Source organism: Poecilia reticulata, linkage group LG1 (assembly GCF_000633615.1).
Source record: "Poecilia reticulata strain Guanapo linkage group LG1, Guppy_female_1.0+MT, whole genome shotgun sequence".
In the NCBI taxonomy this organism is placed as follows: domain Eukaryota; kingdom Metazoa; phylum Chordata; class Actinopteri; order Cyprinodontiformes; family Poeciliidae; genus Poecilia; species Poecilia reticulata.
In genome coordinates this window covers 19,667,108-19,682,737 of record NC_024331.1, presented here as the reverse complement: position 1 = coordinate 19,682,737, position 15,630 = coordinate 19,667,108, and the positions used below count along the sequence as shown (strand labels likewise).

Genomic DNA, 15,630 nt, shown 5'->3' with positions numbered 1-15,630 from the left:
AACAGAGTTACCATAAATGGAAACATGTCATCATGAGAGGATGGCTGCAACCACTACAGAGCACGCACACACACGCACACACACACGCACACAAGCACACGCACACTCACACACGCACGCACGCGCGCGCACACACACACACACACAAAAAGTCCAGTGTGTGGCACTTGGCCTCACAAACAATCTGCCAGCAAACAACAGAAGCTATAAAGTTTAATGCAATAAAGTCTTTACAGCAGTAGTCTGATTTTGTGCGAGTACCTGTCTCCTCTGGGGAGTTGCTGTCCTGGGACAGGGTAGTCCAGCTCAGCTCTTCGTCACTGGGGTTCAGATTCTGGATGCGGTTCAACGCACAGTCCGTCTTTGCTCCAGTCCTCCGGTCCTTCTTTGTCTCTGGAGAGGAGGAGGAAGAGGAGGGGCAGGAGGCAGCAGAGAGCAGGCGGGTGTCTTCTGGACTGCCTTGCCTTGGCGGGGAGAGCGGGGGACGAACCTCGGAGTTCTTTTCTGATTGGAGGAGCGCGAGGTTGGACTGGAGTTCGGAGATGATCTCAGAACCTGAAGAGACTTTGCAATCCTTCACGGGAGAATTGGGGTTCAGCATCAGCAAAGGCTTCTTCTCCTCCTCCTCCTCCTCCTCCTGCTCCTCATCCTCCAGCTCCTCCACCACCTCGTCTTCCTCCATCTTCATCTTCGATGGGATTTCCTTTTCGGACAGAATGCTTATGTCGTCGGGCTCCTCCGCCTCAACACTCAAGTCAAAGTCTAAATCTGCCGTATTGCCGTTCAGCTTAGTCTCGCCCGTCCAGTTAATGTTACAATCTGCATCCGATTCCGTTTTCTGCTCCGACTCGGCGTCGCTGGCAGAACCCGGCCGCTGCTCACCGTCCAGCTCAAACAACACATCCTCCTCTCGGTCGTTGTTCGTCAGAGAGTGGCTGTCTTGCTCTTCTACCGTGTTAACATTGGGATCGTCGGAAATAGGCTCCGGATTGCACTCGGGGTCTGTCGGGTCGGGGTCGGTTGTGTTTTTATTGTGGTCCTGACCGGCTTTACGCAGCTGGTTGGCCCCGTTCTTGGCCAGCTTGGGGTTGTTGGGGGCTGCAGGCTGCGACGGGGGCGAAGACAGCGATGCTGAAGGTGGCGCGATTTCTCCGAGGCCCATGGCGGCCTGGATGCTCGTGAGCGCGTACTTTTTGCGACACTTGGGTGGCGTGGCCGAGCCTTGCTTGATGACGTCGCCGCTGAGCAGCTGGTTGTGTGAAGAGCGGAGGCTGAGAGAGGTGGGAGGCGTGGCAGCGGGGCCGTTGCGATTGGTCACATCCACTGACATCATTGTGACACGAGACAGAGGACCTGCAATAGAAAACGAATTGGAGATGAATACATTTGACAACGTACGCTATCATAAGAAAAAAAAAAACAAACCTGATTCGCTAGAATATCATAAATTGGCTCTGTCCTGAGTGAGCAGTGAAGGCTGCTGTGAGTAAGATGATTTCATACTGTGGCTGTGGCCAAGTTTTACCAGGCCCCTCCGCTGCAATCAGTAGGAAAATCTGACTCCAGCAAAGGACTGAGATGAGTTTAGTTAAAATATTGTGAACTAAAATGCTTAAATTAACACAGAAACAAAAAGATAGAGCCCTAAATAACCTATTTAGATAGTTTATCAGAAAAAAAAAGTTGATTTGGGGATTAGTTACACGTTAATGTACTGACCCTAGTGATTCAATACATTCAAATAAATGGATAATCCCTTTATATTTAGCTGATATCCTACAAATAAGCTTTAAAACTAGATATTTGAAGGTTCACATGATGACAGTATTATTCAAAAATCCCCTTTCCATTGCCATAATTTACCTAGAAAAAATATATATATTTTAAGTCCTTTAATCCTCACCAACAGTTACTCAATACTTTTTAAATTAAAATTAAGCATTTTTGTTCAAGCTTCCTTAATGAAGATCTAGCCTAAAGCATCAGAGGTCTGAGTGATTAATTTATATTAAATATAGGAGATATATCATTTATAGGTACTAACTGGATTAAACTATCAGCTTCACATGAATGTTTTTCATTTTTCAATTTTTACAACTACTTCACAGCTAATTTTACAACATTTCTAAGATGCTTTAAATAATAATGTGAGAGGTAAAGAAGGATATTCCATCTCTGGCAATTCTGTGTTCAGTAATATCTTTTTTCGAAAATGTGCAAGATTGTTCAAACATACAAAAAGCGATGCTGATCATATTACAGCATATTATACTTACTTGCGCATAAATGTTGAAAACATGGTTTGGTTTGAGTGGTAATGAACACCAAGAAAAATAAGACAAATCAAAGGATTTTTTTAATATATATATATATTTGGCTCTTATTTTTTTTATTTCATGCATGAGAGTTTAGGTCAGTGGTTCTTAACCTTTTTTGGGGTACTGAACCCCCCAGTTTCATATGTGCATTCACTGAACCCTTCTTATCCCCCACCCCCGACAAACAAAATACTTTGCCAACCGACTCACCGAACCCCTGGGGTTCGATCGAACCCAGGTCGAACACTGGTTTAGGTACCAAGCAGGTTAAAGTAAAAACTGGACGTTGAGACTCGATGTGAATTTCTTACCTGTTGGGTATGAAGTCACTGATCGGCACCGCTCGCCGCTTGGAGCTCTGAAGACTCAGTTGCAGATCTGAGCACCACAGAGAGAAAAAGAGACAGCAAAAGGATGATCAGTGAAGAGTGAAAGGAATCCTGAGTACTTCTTGGATGGTCCTCAGAGACCCAATTCATCCACGTGGAACCCGACTGCCGTGGGTTTCTGTGGAAACCTACAGCTCTGTTAGGCTGTGAGGATTCCTGAGACATCACAGTTACCAAAAAGGAAAAAAAAAAAAAAAAAGTGAATGTACCTCACCTCACGATGTCTGAATTGTATAGATTATGAACAACACCAACAGCTTGTAAAGAATGAATTCAGAACCAGACTTTTACTTGGACTCTTATCAAAAATGCATGCCTTACAGGACACGTTAAAAGAAGAAAGAAAACTTAATACTTACCAGAAAACTATGACTTTTGAGAAACACCAGGATGCTGCAGGTCCATGTTGGTAGTCCGCAGCGCCTTCTTCGTCCACTGAAGCAGCAGTGCACTGAGGGAACAAAATATAAAACAGGATTAATAACAGGGCGCGAGGCAGGGTGAGCAGAGAGAGAAGAGGGGGCACACATGAGGAGGACAAATAAAAAGGTATTAATTATTCATAAGCAGTCAAACATTAATACCCAGGATGGCTGTGTGTTTGCATACATACACCTTATGAATTTTGTGCAGGGCTCATATTTCATGAAGTCTTGCCAACGATGTGCTGCCTGGAAATATCATAAACTTAATGCCACATGAGACCAGTACGCTCCTCTTCTTCTGCTTTCAAACACCATAATAAACACACGAACACACACCAACCTGTGCTACAAAAGCACTTATTAGGAGTCCAGACCAAAAACTCAGAGAGGGGCAGAGAAACATGCCTCTTGACAGAGCGAATTAGAAAGTCTGTAATCAATAAAAACTTCCCACCGTTTTGGCAAACAAAACGGTGGGATGTGAATTTGTGAATTTCAGTATCTTCAAAAGATGCACAACTGGGGTACACAGCAAACTGGCATCACAACAAAGTAATGCAGGGAATTATTGAGTTTTACAAACCTGGTTTCATGGTAAATAACCTGCAGTTGCACTTTATCTAGTCCAGAGCTTCATTCTTCATTCATTATGTGTATATAAACATTTACAAAAATAAATATTAAAATGAATATTTTTATTCAACCAAGAAATTTGTTTCTGAAAGGAAATGAAAGAAATAATAGATAATAGAATAAATTTTGACAAAATAATGTTTTGTTTTGGGTTGTCTTTTTTTTTTGTTTTGTTTTTTACATATTTTACTCTGAACATAAATATGCCAGTAGTGGGAATAATTTTGTGCTTTACTGCAGCACAAGATGTCGTCGGTTCCGTTGCAACAACAAATCTGAGCCACTGGACTTGTGTGTAAATAAAACCGTATTAGTTCTGCAATAAATACTGCTTTTCTCGCCGTTTTAAACAGCTGCATGATTTGAACAGATATGCCAGAGTTTCCCTCTCACAGCCGGATTAGACAGTTAGACAGCAGGAACTGGGCATCTTCTGGAAACGGCACATCAAGGATGGTGAGAGAAGATTCAAGACAGTAACTGCATATTTGGACAACCAAGTATACCCGATATTTTTTAAACAGACTAAAGTGTGACGCAACACATTAAAATTATTTCACACTTAAAGCTGTTTACCAGCAGATTCATTAAAAAAGACAGACCACGGGATTGCACAACTGCTACTTGACACCCATACTTATGTTGTACTTAGGCTGTGCTGTCCTCTGACTGCACAAAAAAACAAGCATCTGCTTTGATTGGCAAACCACCAACTCAACTGAGAGGGTGCGACATGTAAGGGGCAGCTGTGTAATTTGGACCACCTGTACAAACTAATGCTTTTTTTTCTCCCCCCCAAATAGTTTGAGTTGGGACAGGTGAGATCACGCTGGATCAGTTGTTGGATGAGGAGCAACATGGCAGGTGTAAGCGTTTAAGAGCCCGGCCTGGCAATGAATCTTGAGGAACCGCTGCTGTTATTGAACGGCAGAGAAGTGGGGGAAAAAAAAAATGTGTATGCAAATAAATGTCTGATGTTACAGGCATAATAAAAACCCATGTATGACTGAAACAACCACACAAGAGAGAGGAGAGAAAGTTTCTGGATTAGAATTACAAGGCACGCTCGGTTTCTTGAATCTTGCACCAACAAGCCTGCATACCGGAGAATATATTTAAGTGAGAGAGTGAAAACATGTTTGTTCAAAAGGGGGCGGATGTACACTAAAAGTAGCAAGTCATTTCTCCAGAAACATTGCGAATGACTGGTTTTTGAAGACGGGATGCAACACCAATAAAGGATCTGCGTCTTTTTCTAAAGCGGCGGAAGCAAAATAACAAACCACATATAAAAAGTAGTAAGATTTAAACAACAAATCTGCTAATAATTTAGAACTATTTGCATTGAGCCAAAAACCAACATTTGATAACGCTGTTGCATTGAGGCCAGTGACGTCTATCGGTTACATGAACCCGTCGGATCACCTCTTGATGATCTAACTGCTGGCAGGAACGGGCTGGTATATCCAAGCTTGTTCCAAGTTCCAACATAACATGAAAAAAAATGTAGCATGTTGAGCCCCCAAACCAAACGTAACACTTGTTGAACATGTTCTTACAAAATCAAATCAATTGTAATAAGCCCACAATTTTCCTCATTATCCTCTGTTGTTTCTTGACCACCAAGATCCATATTAGGTATGTGCAAAAACTTTAGAACATTTTTTTTTTTTTTTTTTACATGCGTCATGCTTCACTTGAAATCCTTTGTGGGAACTTCACAGAACTCCCTCTGGAACCAGAAGGGGCCTTTGTGTAAGCAGCAGTTCTCCCTGAAACATGTAAACACACTTTGATGTGAAAAGAAAAAAAAAAAATCAGTGGAGTTTCCCCTCAGAGTTGCTGCTTCAACCTCAGTGATTATTTTACTGCAAGCTAAATGCTTCAGAAGCAAAAAAAAAAACTAAAAGCAGCTAAGTAGAGACTAAATGTGGGGTGCCGTGTCATTTTCTGCCCCAAACACAGATGTCTGAGCTACAGATCTGGAGCAAAGCAGAACAACTGATAAACATTAAAACTACAACTTTCAACCCCAGAAATCCATCTGGTTGGGGGTTCCAACTGGACGGGACGAGTCTGTGAATGCAGCGCCTCTTACGAGCCACGGCGCACTGAAAGACTTTCTGCTGTAGATAGGGGCTGTTTGGGGGCGTAATTACAGAGCTCCTATGTGGGCAGGGCAACTGTGAGACTGACACACACACACAGTACACACAAATAGTAAGTGTGAAGGCAAGCCATCCACATGGACTCACTTGTAAACAGCTTATTGCCGCGTCAGAAAACAAAAAAAAAAAACACCTTCAAAAACAAAACTACAGAGAAATACTTTATCAGCAGATTGGGAGACGGATGGAAATTAGATCTTCATTGTTACATGGAGTAGGACAGTGACCTTTGACTGTTCTTGTGTGTTGGTGTCAGACAAACTTGGCAGTCTGGATAAAACAACAATAAAGGCAGCAGCTGCTGACACCCCACCTCTTCTGTCTGCCTGTTTCTGTTTCCTGCGTCACTAAAATCTTTTCCAAAACTCTGGAATGAGAGAATCCGCTTCAGCTCCACAAGCCAAATGGATGCCAGCCAGAAGTTTGATTGGCCTCTCGTCTGTTCTTACCGTTTATCCCTTGCAGGTTTTCCAGCATAACTCTTCATAGTTTCTACATTAATCCTCATCGCCTAACCTTTGTGGTCCTAATTTGTTCACCTTGAAAAACTATTTATACCCCTTAAACTTTACCACACCGCAACAAATATGATGCATTTTCCAGAGCGGTCATTGATCAATAGATTACATCCCAGCTGCAAACCTACCAATACATGGCAATCCACTTTATACCTAGTTCATTCACATGGTTAGATTTTTATACTGGTTTAGTTCAGATTTTCCCATTGCAACAATCTTAAGGAACCCAATAAGTGCAATGGTTCTTAAGATCATCTTAATAGATATTTCTGCAGTCAGTAATCTGGCCCGCTTGGTAGGAAGTCAGGACTGTTTCGATCTAGAATCGGGGATGTTCAACAGGTTGGATTGTCTTGGCTTGACGTGTTCCCCAAGGACAACAGAGATCGCAGCCTAGTGAATTTGACGGTTAGCCAATCAGAAAGTGAGGTGATGGAAACACGGAGGGAAATTTAAAATAAACAAAAGATAAAACAACTGATGTTGAGGAACAGAAAGTCTGGTGGACATTGGAAGCATTTTTGTACTGTTTTTTTGTCTGTTTAGCTAGACCCAGTTTTTGTTTACTCTGGGAAAGGAGAGTCTAAATGAGAGGATCAACCAAGAGGTCCATGGAAACTGGAGGAGCTACAGGGATTAAATGCATAGGGAGAAGAATTTGCCAACGGGACAACTATTGCCACGAATTTAACCTCAACAGAAGAGTGTCAGTAAATAAATCGGATATTTGTAGCAAGCCGTGCAGGTTCACAGCAAACATGGAAGTAGGTGCTCTTGTCAGATTAAATCCAAAATGTCATCCATCATTTTTTCCTCCAGTTTTCAGTTATGCAATACTCTGTGATGATGTAGCACAAAAAGCTTGAGTAACACATTGACATTCGAAAGAGACAAAATGTAAAAGTTCACGGGGTATAAAAACTTTTTAAGATAGCATATGTAATCTGGCTTGCAGATCCTCTGCCTTTTCTTTGTTTTAGCAGAGATTTGCTGTCTTTTCTCATAAGTAAGAAGGTGCGTAAACACTCATAAAACCAGCCATTTCTCTCCACTACCCTGATTTACAGCCATCTTCCTGCTCCTCCTCCTCCTCTCTCCCCCCGTGCTCATGAGAAAAGCCCATCTGTTTCAAAAGCGACAGACAAGAGGAGCAAACTGCAGCACACAGATGCTAGATTGTAACGAATAAATAAATTGATGCATGATAACACAATGGCAAATAGCAGAATAGAGCATCCACATTGGTGCGTGTTCAACTTTTTGATCAGGATAAAGTGTACGCCAAATAGCACAATGTGCGAAATTTATTTCCAGAACCTTTGACAAGGACGGTTATTGATGTTGTCACTCTTCAATTACGATGCCACATGACATCAAAAGAAAAATACAATTGTGTGCAGCCGAGCTGTGAAATGTCTCACAGCTTTACCACAGCTGAAATTCAGCTAATTCAGCTACTTGACACAAACTTTTGTATTAATAGGAATTGATTTCAAGTCCTTTGGTTTTAATGTAAAGCAGTAAATGGCTTAGAGTCTGCATTGCAGATTTATTTTATGAGCCTTTCTGTTCATTTAAATCTACATGTGCAGATCTTTAAGTAACCAGAGGCAGAAAAATGTGTTTTCACACTTTAAAACACCAGAGAAGTCAGGAGGATTTTTTTTTTTTTTTTTTTTTTTTTTTGCAGTTTACACCTAACTGGCAGCAGGAGGTTTTACAAGAGAAAACTTTCTCGCAGATGGAAATACCAGAAAGGCCGGGAAGGAGAACGTCTGTCTACGGCACACGGGAAGCGAGACGTGACGGAGAAAGTATGCTGAGAACTGACTTTGTTTTCTTTAACACACGCCGAGAACAGCTGAGGAGTCATCTTGTGTTGACAGAACGGATCTGAGCACATCTACAATATCCAGGATCAAGAAGGAAATGGCAGGAAGTCAGCAGATGCTCTAAAAGATTTGTTGCAACATTTGCACACTGAATCATCCACTAATCTTTCAGCCTATTTGCTTTGAAAACTTGAAAACAACAAATCCAACTAAGAACATTCATCCGAAAGCGAGATGTAAAATCAGCAGAAAGCAAAACAATTCAAGTCAAAGTTCAACATATTTCTAGTCACAAATATCCTAGATATTTGTTTAAATGTTTAAGCAAAAGTACTTGGGTTGCACAATGTCAGGCCAGGAATGCAAAGGCAAAGTCAACGATTAACCCACAAATCACAGATAAGTACGAAAGGATGGAGAGAAGTGGTGAATGGATTAATACGTGGAAGGACAAAATGACTGATGGAAAGTTTGATTTGAATAGCCTTTCTGTTAATTATGATGACTTTCCACTCAGTGAATGAAAACATGACATTTCAAATTAAAATGTTACATCAGACCAATAAAAAAAAATTTATACAAAAATGCAGGCTTAAGGAAATGTATGCTCAACACCTGATTAGAGCTTGTTATTGTCAAAATGTGATTTTAACCTAACAAACAACCAGAACACATAATGATGGACTCCATATGAACCACTACAGACTAAGCTGCCAATATGGGTATAGCCTTACATAAAGAGCATGAAACTGATGCCATAAAGATCAGTACAACCTCCTTTTGAGTAAGAAGTCCAGAGATTGAACATCTACATCTTTTTTTTCTGTTTCTTATATATTAGACAGATGAACAGACAAAGTATTTACAATCTTAACTGTGGAGCAGGAAATAAAATCTAAAAATGCATTCCTTTCATATCCTATTGTCTACTTTAATCACATACATGCATGCATATTTTACCTGAATTTTTCATACATCAGCAACCTGTTAACAATTGTGAGTTTGTGCTCGTAATGGATGGATGAAAACATGGAAGAAGCTCAGGAAAAAACATCCATCATGGCCCCGCTTTCACAGCTCATGGCGGAAGCTTTAGGGGGAATGGAGGGAGTTTGGTCAATAGCGGGAAATAACAGAGACAAAGCAACACTCTGCTTGAGACGTCAGCCTAAACAAACCACCCTGTGTACAGACAAACACGCACTGAGGCCTTACTTGCAGAGACAAACCCATAGTTTGAGCCTACTTCTCAGCAGGCTTACAGCGATGGTGAAGGGAGGGCAGAAATAGCTGCACTGTAATTGTACTTGTGGAGCTAAAGTTAAAAGGAGACTTCAAGGCTTCAAGCATTCTGTGTTTTGAATGAATGAGTGCCTCAATGTGCTGTAGTCGCACCGCTAAAGATATCATTTACTGCTGTTATGGTTTTCATGGTTGGGGGAGTAAAAGAGAAAAAAAAAAAAAAAGGCGTGAGGAATTTTTAGGGTGTGCCAAAGAATCCCAGGCATGTCTGAGTGGATGAGGGTAACTGGGGGCAAAAGAAGTGCAGAAAGCACACATGAATGCACCGTGCCCCTTTGAAACACCTTCAAGTGTTGATCAATTGTGACCACATGTGTCTATGCACACAGCAACCTTTGACCAAATGCAAACTATGAGCTGAAACAATGACAAGGCAAATAAAATATAAAAAGAAGGAATGAGGAGCTTATTTGACCAAAATTAATTAATCAGTTGGACAAAAACAAGGAGTTTCTTTACATTTACTCCCTTATATCAGTCAACACTTTCTTATGTGGCAAGATGAATAGAATAAAAGGCTGTTGACACACGTAACAAGTCAATCCCTTAAAATCCTGTGATAAAGAGAGTGGGGGGGAGGGATATTTGCAACAAAAGCGTCAAACATTATCCTGCTTCGGGCAAACTGATGACTGTGTGTAATGCAACCCTGCAACATTCCCATTTATCTTTTGCCTCTTAGAAGTATGATAAATGGAAGGCACCAAGCCATGCCAAGTCCACTTTGCTTAATGAGGAAACTCTTTCCCAACCCAACTGCTGAAAGCACTAATTAACAGCAGGAGTACACCTGCTGGTAATTATTTTATATATTATAGTTTGGTTTTTTTTCCTGGATTTTTATTTTCATCTTTACACCCTGCAATAAAATGTAGTTAGTTGTTTTTTTTTTGTTGTTGTTTTGTTTGTTTGTTTGTTTTTGCTTTTTTGCATAACACCACCTGACAGGAAATGTTAAATATCAAATTTGGATCTCTATTCACTTATTGAATGGACCATATCTAACCACTGTCCGATCTCTGCAGCACCAACCTGTATTGTTTATTTATTTATTTATTTATTTTTTACCATTTTTAACCATTACACAATGGCCCCCTCTACTCTCCATAATCTTCTCTGTCTCAGCAACATTAGATCAGATTCTAACAAAAAACCAAGTTGTAGTTTATGGGAAATTATAGTCCATCTAACTGGCCAACTATATCATTGTTATGCTGAATGTAGATGCACGACACTTGAGTTGTAGTATTGTAGAGTTGTAGTATATATTGTGTCCAAGCAGTCCTTTGTAATTGCAAGAGTCAATTCACTGATATTGCAATTTCAGTATCCTCTGCAACTCCAATTATTAGCGACAGTGAGGTATATACAAATAAGACATGGAAGCATAAAAGCTTTATGAAGTTATTTTATGGAACATTTTTCCACTGAAAATTTTTTTTATGTTGCTTATTTTCCTTCAACATAATGGTAGATTCTATTCAAGCTCAAAGAGCTAAAGGCAACACTTGCTAGCAGCGCTTAAATCAAATCTAAATCCCTACAAATGTGCCATCATTCCCAATAAGCCGATGTGTTTTACAACAATGATCATCATACATATTAAAAAAAAAAAAAAAGTGACTTGCCTGAAGTTTAACGGATATCGTGTGTGTATCCTGGTAATACCCCAATGATAACATCATTTTGCCACTCAGACTGTTCTACCTGCAGCAGAAGGCATTCTGAGCAGAAACCCTGCCGCCAGAGAGCAGCATAAAAACATCTACACTATTAAAATCAAAGACAGCTTGGCCCATTTTGCTTAAGAAACAGCACCTGAGGCAAAAGAGAGCTGGATGCTATTAAGGCAAGATCGTTATTGCATTTCAAATAAACTGCTGTTCAAGTGCTTATGTCTGCTTAAGGTTATAGTTTTACTTTGACAAGGCAAGTTTGTGTTTTCTGTTTTCTTATTAGACAAAGCTCTTGAAGCAAAACTCCCTGTGGTTGTACTTTTCTCATTTCACAATGAACAAGACGAGGAGCCATATTAAAAAGTCTTCCACTTCAAGCAAAAGCACGCAGACAGACATGCACAAAAGGCTCGTCAGATTCAAGGCGAGCCCAGAGGGAGCACAGAGACCCGTCCTATATATAGCTGTGATGTGGCAGGACATCCGAGAGGAGAGGAAGGTCTAGACATAAACGACGCAGCACTTAGTCTTTGAGTGTCAGTGATTTCAACATGGACCTTTTTTTTTGTCACATTACATTAAAAAATGCAAACTGTATCTCAAAAGATTGGCTTAACATCACAGCCGAGCCTAAGATTGCAGATTTTCTAGATTTTAATCTCTAAAAGGAAATAAGGTTTTACATAAAAGTGTGCTAGCATGAGAGGAAAAGATATCAAGGCAGAGTTAGTGGATCAGAAAGAATGACTCAAGGGAGAAAGAATGTCCCTTGTCTGCCAATGAAACCAACAAGACTACTAAAACAGTCGCCGTGTTTCTAATGCTCTTAATCCATCCTCTTGCTCATGCCGTCACCTCCTCCTCTTTTTCTGATCATCCCTTTTAATGTTGTTACCCAAAATGTGCAAAAAACATTTCTGACTGAACTCAGATTTCAAGACAAATGAGCCCACAAACCAAAATTGCCAGAAAGAAACTGCACAACAGAGCTAAAGCCAGTGCATTAGTGTTTAGGTAACCTGCTTTAAAAATGTTAGACAAATACTATTAACCCTCCAACGCTCTTACAAGATAGGTTCATTGGACCCCACAAGCTTTTTAGTCTATGCAAGGTCCGGTGGAGTCACATGGACCCTGTGTGCGCTTTCAAACATTTTGTTTGTGTGTGTGGTTTCAGCAACTGATGGTCTGACGGGACATCCCAGGCCTCGCTTCCCAACTCGGACATTAAGACCATGGAGGGTTAAAACTTTCAGATGCCATTTCTTAAAAGGTAAACGCTAGCTACAGAATTTCTACATATAGCATTATGTCGCAGCAAACCGTTAGCAATGTTAAGAACTTTGTCAACTTAAAACTATTTCAAGTTTGTTCATCAAAAATGAATGGTCAAATAAATTTGCAGATTGTCAACGCATGTTCCGTTACATATGAAAACTTAATATATCCTGCAAACAGTGCTTATTGTGATTATTGTCACACTGATAATGTAACAACTGTATGATATAATCTGTAGCTGCATAACTATTTAATAAATTCCACGTAAAGATTTTATGAAAAGGCTGGAACGTCATCACATGCTTGCTCTGTGATTCAGTTGAGTCTAAATGCAAAAAGCGACTCGAGTCAAAAACCTAAACGACCACAAGGACTGGAGCTGTGATTCAAGGTTTCTGTGACCCAACATCCTGAGCATTCACAGAACAGGAATGTGCTTCGTTCAATTCAGGCTCCGGCCTTCAGCGTGAGGGTTAATTGTTCCAACAGAAGGAAGAGCAGGAAGCAGCAAGCCCTCAAGACATCTAGTATAGAGGAGGATGTCTCAATGTTTCACATGGGAGGTGGGCAACATCATCAACTTTAACATCAAGACATGATTATAAAAGTCCAGCCTGTGGAGAAAAAGCACCAGTGCAACAAACCTTGTAATGAATCCGTCAAGTGGATGGTGAAACGCAGTTTATTTTAGTGCTCTAAGTATAGTAAGATTAGGCTGTGACAAGAACTATAAAAATGGGCCTGTGAAACCATTGCCTTCAAGTTGACTCATGCAAAGAACTGAAGTGTTTAAAACAAACTTTAATTTATGTGCCAAATAATAAGAGCAAATCTGCCAAACGCAACAAGACCAAAGCTGCATCAACAAACCCTGTGGAAATATTTTGAAACCTCATATAAAAAGGGGTTTGAGTTGTACACAAGATCACAGGAACCACAAAGTTACATCTAGAATGGACACCGAGTCCATTAGTGATTTATCATGTTTGAGCTTTCTGTCCATTTTGGACAGGAATCTGATTAAGACAAATCTACAACATGTAGGTCTGTCACGATAACACATTTCTGGATGATAAATTGTTCCAGAAGTTATTGCGATGAACGATAATATTGTTGTTTTGAGACCATTTTAAAGTAACATAATGGTAAAACAATAATACAAGAGCGCATTATAGAAGATCATTAAACTTTAAATTCTAATGTACATTTAACAATGGAACTGGAAGACATTTTAAAAATCCAAAGTAAATAAACAAAGGAACAAATAAAATGAATTTTGAAGACAGTTCTGAAGGACAAAACTGTCCTTCAAAACAGGGCTAGTTGAGACCAAAGCACCAAATTGAAGACTTTTATCATCCAGATTTTGTTAGAAAGAGAGGGGGAAAGGTAAATGATAAATCATGCTAAAGGAAGTAACCGAGTTTGTTTTAATTTGTCATGCAATTAATTGATTTATTGATTATTTTGACAACACACACAAAGCAGCTCTGAAAACATCAGTGTGCAGACATCAGATCAGCTGCTTAAATATTGCTCTTATCAAGTCACAAATGCATAAAAATGCAGCTCAAGCAGTTAACACTGGCTTTCTAATATTTATTTGTCACATTATTGAAGAAACAAGAAACATTGAGCTGCAGATGAAGTTCTGCAGTTTACCGCATTTTAGTACTTGTAATTACTGCATATGAAAATAATGCAATATTTTAGCATTTTATGGGAAAATTATAGGCTACGTGGGTTTTTTCACTGGTTGGTGCTGTATCTTATCTGGCAAACAGCACAGACTGTGCAGAGAAACAGAGGCCTTCTCTGTGCAAGTTACAAATTATATTTAATTAATGCAATCAAACATTGAACAGTAGGACTGCATATAGGTTTGTGTACTTATTTCACACAATAAAATGGAAATTAATTATTTAAAAATCATACATTGGATTTTTCTGGATTTTTGTTTTAGATTCCATCACTCACAGTTGAAGAGTACCTATGATAAAAATTACAGTCTTCTACATGCTTTGCAAGTGGGAAAACCTGAAAAATCAACAGTGTATCAAATACTTGTTCTCCCCACTGTATAAAACCACTGGATGCAAACATCAGGTGGGATACAGTGAAAGGACGTTTTATGCAGCAAGTCGGTGGGTTTAAGTTTGCAAAGCACTGTGCTATTTTCCGCACAATAAAAAGAAATATTGTAGATTAGCCATGATTTCTTCAAGGTGAGAATGAATGATGTTGGGCTAACAGACTAATAAATCCCCAAACTGGTATGAATAAGGTGCTGTAATAGAAAATATGCCAGAAAGCAATCACTCTAAGAGTATTGATACCACAATTCCCTTACTACGTTTAAGCCTGGACATTCATCATACACCTGGCACGTTTAGTTTTAAATTCCTCCTTTAATGTTTCTTCTGACTGAAGGTGATATTGATGTTTTCAAATGATCCAGCCAGAGACCCAACTTCAGTCTCTTAGAAAATGTTTTGAGGGAGGATTAGGGTGATGGCAAAGGCAACTTCCAACCCCAGAACAGACGTGGAGACAAAGACGAAAATAACAGTAGAAACAAACACAAAGCTGCTCAATAACTAAAAGCATTTGATTGCTATAATGCCAAAAAGGTTTCTTCTAGTCATTGTCAAGAAGGCTGTCATTTTTGACATGCCATTTTTTTTAAATACTTAAATTAAAACATACATGTTTGCCTAAATTCATTCTCCTTTACTACGAATGTGGAAAACCATGAAGATGTTTTCCTGAAAAGAGGGGGAAGCAAGGCTTCAGTAGATAACAGGAAGGCTAAATGTACTGGAACAATATTGCTGCTCTGCTTTATCGTTTTGATCCTTCAACCCCTGTCTGTTGTGAAAGATCGCATAACAATGACACAAAAATGCATTCAGACACTATTTAGGAAGTAGTTTCTCTTTGCTTTAAGTTAGTAAAGCCATCATTTGTAGAAGCAGCTTGAAAAGACATTGTGACTTGCCAAGCATGAGATTGAACGTATTTATCCTGCTGTCATGGGTTCCATTTTTAGCATCATTTGACAAATCAGATATTTCATTCATGTGTAAAAGAG

General features: G+C 39.7%; 1 protein-coding gene across 3 annotated transcripts in view; it reads right to left on the bottom strand.

Moving 5' to 3' along the window:
* apbb2b (amyloid beta (A4) precursor protein-binding, family B, member 2b) overlaps positions 1 to 15,630 on the bottom strand; it is a 53,403-nt gene that overhangs the window by 28,333 nt on the left and 9,440 nt on the right. For all 3 annotated transcript variants that reach the window (XM_008413126.2, XM_008413141.2, XM_008413134.2), the window contains exons 2-4: positions 3,067 to 3,158; positions 2,630 to 2,696; positions 262 to 1,353 (exon numbers count right to left, since the gene is read on the bottom strand). In XM_008413126.2, coding sequence (XP_008411348.1) covers positions 262 to 1,333 — 1,072 coding nt within the window. In that variant the 5' untranslated portion in view covers positions 1,334 to 1,353; positions 2,630 to 2,696; positions 3,067 to 3,158. The remainder of the gene's footprint in view (positions 1 to 261; positions 1,354 to 2,629; positions 2,697 to 3,066; positions 3,159 to 15,630) is intronic.